The 5,903-nt window shown below is 43.8% G+C and overlaps 1 protein-coding gene across 1 annotated transcript; it reads right to left on the bottom strand.

Moving 5' to 3' along the window:
• Positions 1-2,079: 2,079 nt before the first annotated feature.
• On the bottom strand, positions 2,080-5,847 carry LOC114048510 (rho GTPase-activating protein 45-like). Its single transcript, XM_027869469.1, has 2 exons — positions 5,724-5,847; positions 2,080-2,498 (listed from the first exon to the last, which is right to left on the bottom strand). Exons 1-2 carry the CDS (start codon positions 5,807-5,809, stop codon positions 2,123-2,125), a joined length of 462 nt encoding a protein of 153 aa, XP_027725270.1. The 5' UTR covers positions 5,810-5,847; the 3' UTR covers positions 2,080-2,122.
• Between the last annotated feature and the right edge of the window lie 56 nt (positions 5,848-5,903).

The raw sequence follows: 5,903 nt of genomic DNA on the forward strand, positions 1-5,903 counted from the left end.
AGCTATCTAGACTCATGAAAAAATGCTCTAAATTAATATTGATCAGAGAAATACAAATTGAAACAACTCTGAGGTACCACCTCATACCTATCAGACTGGCTAATGTGACAGAAAAGGAAAATGACAGAAGTTGGAGGGGATGTGGAAAACTAGGACCCTAATGTACTGCTGGTGGAATTGTAAACTAACCCAACCATTCTGGAGAGCAATTTGGAGCTATGCCCAAAGGGTTACAAAAATGTGCATACCTTCTGACCCAGCAATATCACCATTAGGTCTATATCGCAAAGAGATTAAAAACAATAAAAGGGGGGGTTGTTTGTACAAAAATATTTATAGCAGCTCTTTTCGTGGTGGCTGAGAACTGGAACCTGAGGGAATGCCCATCAATTGAGGAATGGCTGAACAAGTTGTGGTATTCGAATGGAATGGAATGGAATACTATCGTGCTGTAAGAAACGATGAGCATGATGATTTCAGAAAAACCTGGAAAAACTTACATGAACTGATGCAAGTGAAGTGAGAAGAACCAGGAGAACATTATACACAGTAACAGCAATACTGCACAATGAAGAACTGTGAAAGACTTAGCTGTTCTCAGCAACACAGCAGTCCAAGACAATTCCAAAGGACTCATGATGAAAAACACTATCTCCCTCCAGACAAAGAGCTGATTAATCTGAATGCAGATCAAGGCATACTGTTTTTCACTTTTTTTGTTGGAGATATTTTACAAGATTGCATGTGTATAACCTGTATCAAATGGCTTAACATTTCAGGGAGGAGGAGGGGGAGGAGGAGGTCCACAGAACATGAAATAATCAGACTCGATGTCTTTTTAAATTGATCCTACTTACAGTTAATTGATTTTGTCCTGCTAACTGCCTACGTCACGATTCTTTGTCTCTCAACTGAGCTGAGAAATCCAGCTGTCACATAACGAGGTGCGCGTTCTCCGACCTCGCAGGTGAGTCAAGCCATGGACATTTCTCAGCCACATAAGGGAGGGAGGGGGTGTTGCCGGCCTCTCACTCCCAATCTCTCACCAATCACAACCCTTTAAAAAGGGGAGCCGTTCCCCATTTGGGGTCTTAGCTTGCTGGGGAAGCCCAGGTCCCATCTCTTGGGAAATTCATGCTTTCCTAATAAACTGATCATGCTCAGAATCTGCACCTCTTGCTGCTGTTCAGTTGTTTTCAGTTGAGGCTGTCCCCTCATGACCCCATTTGGGGGTTTCTTGGCAGAGATCCTGGAGAGGTTTGTCATTTCCTCTTCCAGCTCATTTTACAGATGAGGAAACTGAGGCAAACAGGGTGAAGCAACTTGCCTAGGGTCACAGAGGTAGTAAGTGTGTGGACCACATCTAAACTCAGGTCTTTCTGACTCCGGGCCCAGCATTCTATCCAGTGTGCCAACCAGCTGCCCCGTCTGTGCCTCGATCTACCTTAATTGTTTTAACAGTTACAAACAGATGAGAAAAACTGAGGCTCAGGAGAACAAACGAAGGAAGGACATAAGTGTTCCTGAAGTGGCCACTATGTGCCAGTACTTTACAAATATCATCTCAAACTTGATCCTCACAAGACCCTGGGCGGTACGCGCTATTATTATCATCCCCATTTTACAGCTGAGGAAACTGAGGCAGACAGGTTAAGTGACTTGCCCCGGGTCACCCAGGTGCTAAGTATGGGTGTTCACACACGGCATGCTGGGGGTATGGTCTAGCCTGCGGACAAGATGGGGATGGCAGAAGTGAGAACAGGGAAAGCTATTGCTTCCACCCTAGGCTGCCCACTCCCACTCAGTCCCTACCTACTCTTCCGTCCTGGGAAGGCTGAGAAGGATCCCTGGCCTACAGAGAAAGACGAGATGACCCCTTCCATGCTAAGGAGTCGATGAGACAATGTGGAAAGCACTGAATTCAAATTCTCCCAGCTATCAGATCACGGGCAAATCATTCTAGCTCTCCTCAGAGAGTGTTTTCAGCATTTTCATCGGTAGAATGGGAGTAAGAATGACATAATTTACCCCATGCGATTATTGTGGGAAAAGCAAGTTATAAGCTTGAAACACCTACAGAAACGGATTGTGCTTGATGAATATGACGATTCCTAACATGGATTCATCCTGACCCACGAAACATATTAATGCAGACAAGCGCTATTCCTACAAGCCCACGGGGGGCCAGCGTGCTGCATCCAGGGGCCCCGGGTGACTGGCTGCTCGGCGCTCCCCACTCTCCGAGGAGCCCCGGACAGAGCTCCCGCACACCCACCTCGCTGGTGGCGCTCTCCTCCTGCGCCTCCTCCGCCGGGACCTCAAAGATGACGCTGTAGAAGGAGATGAGAATTTCCACGATGCGTGCCTGGTGCGGGTAGTCCACCAGGGAGGAGAGGGACACAGTGGCCTCCGTGGGCCGCGGGCGCAGCAGGGTAGGCCCAAAAATGATGCCCAGGCTGCTCGGCGTCATCTTGGTGTCCTCCTCCGCTTCCACAACCCTGCCCGGGACGATAAGATGACATATCAAGAAGAGCTAGGCATGCAGTCGATCCCTCTTTGTAGAGAACCCTAGAGAATTCACTGAAAAACTAAGTGAAACAACGAACAGCTTCAGCACAGTCACAGGACAGAAAAGAAGCCCTCACCAATCATCGGTGTTTCTATAGATTACTAACAAAGTCCAGCAGCCAGAGAGAGGAAGGGAAATTCCACTGAAAATAACTTCAGACGATATAAAACACTTGGGAGTCTGTCTGCCAAGACAAACCCAGGAACTATAGAAACACAACCACAAAACACTTTTCACACAAATAAAGGCAGATCTAAACAACTGCAAAAATATGAACTGCTCACGGGGAGGCTTGAGCCAGTGATCAAAAATGACAATTCTATCTAAATTCATTTACCTATTCAATGCCATACCAATCAAACTACCAAAAAATATTATTTTATAGAACTAGAAAAAAATGACAAAAACGAAAGGTCAAACATTCCAAGGGAATCAATTAAAAAAACAAAACAAAACATGCAGTAAGGTGGCTTAACCGTACCAGATCTCAAACTGTATTACAAAGTGGTAATCACCAGAACTGGCTAAGAAACACAGTGGTGGATCAGTGGAATAGATTAGTACATAATACACAACAGTGTTTAACAAACACAAAGATCCAAGCTTTTGGGACAAGAAAGCACTAGTTGACAAAACAGGAAAACAGTTTGGCAAAAACTAGGTATAGAGCAACATATTACACCATTCGTCATAAGGTCAAAATGGATATGTGATTTAGATATAAAGGGCAATACCACAGGCAAATTAGGGGAGTATGGGATATATTACCTGCCAGATGAGGGAAGAATTTAGGACCAAACAAGAGATAGAGAGCATTGTGAGATGTAAAATGGTAATTTGGATTATATCAAATTAAAAAGGTTTTGCACAAACAAAACCAATGCAACCAAGATTAAAGGAAAACAGAAAGCTGGGGGGAAAATTTACAGCAAATATCCATATCCAGAGAAAGAATTATGGAGTCTGAAAGCAGATCGAAGCATACTATTTGCTCTTTTTTTTTTTCTTCTATTTTAGTTCTTCTTTCTCATGGTTCTTCCTACTGGTTCTAATTCTTCTTTACAACATGACTAATGTGAAAACATGTTTAATAGGAATGTATATACAGAGCCTATATCAGATTACATACTGTCTTGAGGAGGGGGGAAGGAAGGAAGGAGGAGAAAATTTAAAACTCAAAAGCTTATGGAAGTGAATGCTAAAAACTAAAAATAAATAAATTAATTTTAAAAAAAGAAAAAAATTTGCACAAGTATCTCTAATAAAAGCCTCATTTCTCAAATACACAGAGAACTGAATTAAATTCATAAGAATACAACTCATTGCCCAACTGTTAAATGGTCAAAGGATATGAACAGGCAGTTTTCAAAAGAAGAAATCAAAGCGATCTATAGTCTTATGAAAATATACTCTAAATCACTGTTGAGAAATGCAAATTAAAACAACTTTGAGGTACCAACTCACACCTATCAGAGTGGCTATACAACAGAAAAAGAAAATGATAAATGTTGCAGAGGATGTGGGAAAATTGAGATCCTAATGCACTGTTGGTGGAGTTGTGAACTGATCCAACCATTCTGGAGAGCAATTTGGAACTAAGCCCAAAGGGCTGTAAAACTGTGCAAACCCTTTGACCCAGCACTGGGGTCAAACACCACTACTGAGTCTGTATCCCAAAGAGATCAAAGAAGAAGGAAAAGGACCTCTATGTACAAAAGCTCTTTTTGTGGTGGCAAAGAACTGGAAATTGAGGGGATGCCCATCAACTACACAATGGTTGAACAAGTTGTGGTGTTTGAGTGTGATGGAACACTACCGTGCTGTAAAAAATGACACAGGACGGTTTCAGAAAAACCTCGAAAGGCTTGTATGAACTGATGCAAGTAAAGTGAGCAGAACAGGAGAACATGGTACACAGTGACAACGATCAACTGCGAATGACTTAGCTACCCTGAGCAATACAGTGATCCAAGACAATTAAACATGCTGTCCACCTCCCGAGAAAGAACTGATGGAGTCTGAATGCAGATCTACTATTTTTTACCTTTTTTTCTTTTTATTTTTTTTGGAGGGAGGGCTGTGTTTTCTTTCATAGCCTAACATGGAAATGTGTTTTGCACCTGTATAATCTTTATCAAACTGCTTGCCTTCTCAATGACAGGGGAAGGTGGGGAGGGTAGGAGAGAATATGGAACTCAAAATCAAAAAAAAAGAAAAAAAGCTAATGTTAAAAGATGTTTTTACATGTAACTGGAAAAAAAAATAAAAGATTTTTAAAAATCACAGCATTATACATGTCCTATAGCAGTTTAAAGGTTGTGCTTGCCTTTTCTGCACGACCACTCTGGGATGGGATTTTGAGGTTTGCCAAGAGCTTTCCCCTACATTCATTTATGTGACGTTCACAGCCAGCCTGGTCCAGAACTGGAGGCACTGTGATGATCAGATGTCCACTTTACAGAGGAGGGAATGGGCTCAGACTGACCACCCAGCTGGCCAACACCTTTTGGAGGGCAAGAGTGGAAGCCCAGTCGTCCTGACCCATTAGCCCACGACACCGCAAGCTGGAGGGACCTTAGAGATCAGCTGGTCTGACCCTCCACATTTTACAGATGAGGAAACTGAGACTCAGAGGGGTTCAACAATTTGTCCAAGGTCACACAGCCAGTCAATTATCAGGATAAAAATTCAAAACCAGGGCTGCTGGAGAACAATTTATACAATAACAACATTGTAAAAACAAACAGCTTTAATAAAAAACTTAAGAACGCCGACCAACCCAATGACCAAAGGATTTGTGATGAATCCTTTGCAAGGATTCCAAAAGGTTCACGACAAAACGCACTTCCCACCTCCTGACAGAGAGGTTGATGGACTCAGGGTATGGATTACTGGGACGTGGCCAATGGCGAAATGTGTCTTGCTTGACTAGATATATTATAAGGGGTTTGTTTTTCTTTTTTTTCAATGAGGGGGGTAGATGGAAGAAGGAAAAAAAGAGACTTTTGTCAATTGAAAAAACACATTCTTAACACACACTCACAGGCAAGGGTCCCTGACTCCAGGTCTGGGATGCATCATGAGGGACGGCGGCCTCTCCCTCCTCCCTCGGGGCACCTGGGGAGCCCCTGCCCGGCCCCCTCCCCCTCCTCACCTCCGAAGGTGCCGAAGGAGGTACTGCAGCGTGGCCTTGTTCTCCACGGGCAGCTCCTTCAGCAGGTCCCGGAGCCTGCTGGTCATGGCTTCTACATCCTGCTCCTTGTCTCTGTCGGCTTCACTTCGGCCCTGAGTCACCTTGGCTTCTGCCTCTCCCTGCAGGCTCTCCTTCGCCAAC

This window comes from Vombatus ursinus, unplaced genomic scaffold, assembly GCF_900497805.2.
Source record: "Vombatus ursinus unplaced genomic scaffold, bare-nosed wombat genome assembly UNPS02002235.1, whole genome shotgun sequence".
Lineage (NCBI taxonomy): Eukaryota > Metazoa > Chordata > Mammalia > Diprotodontia > Vombatidae > Vombatus > Vombatus ursinus.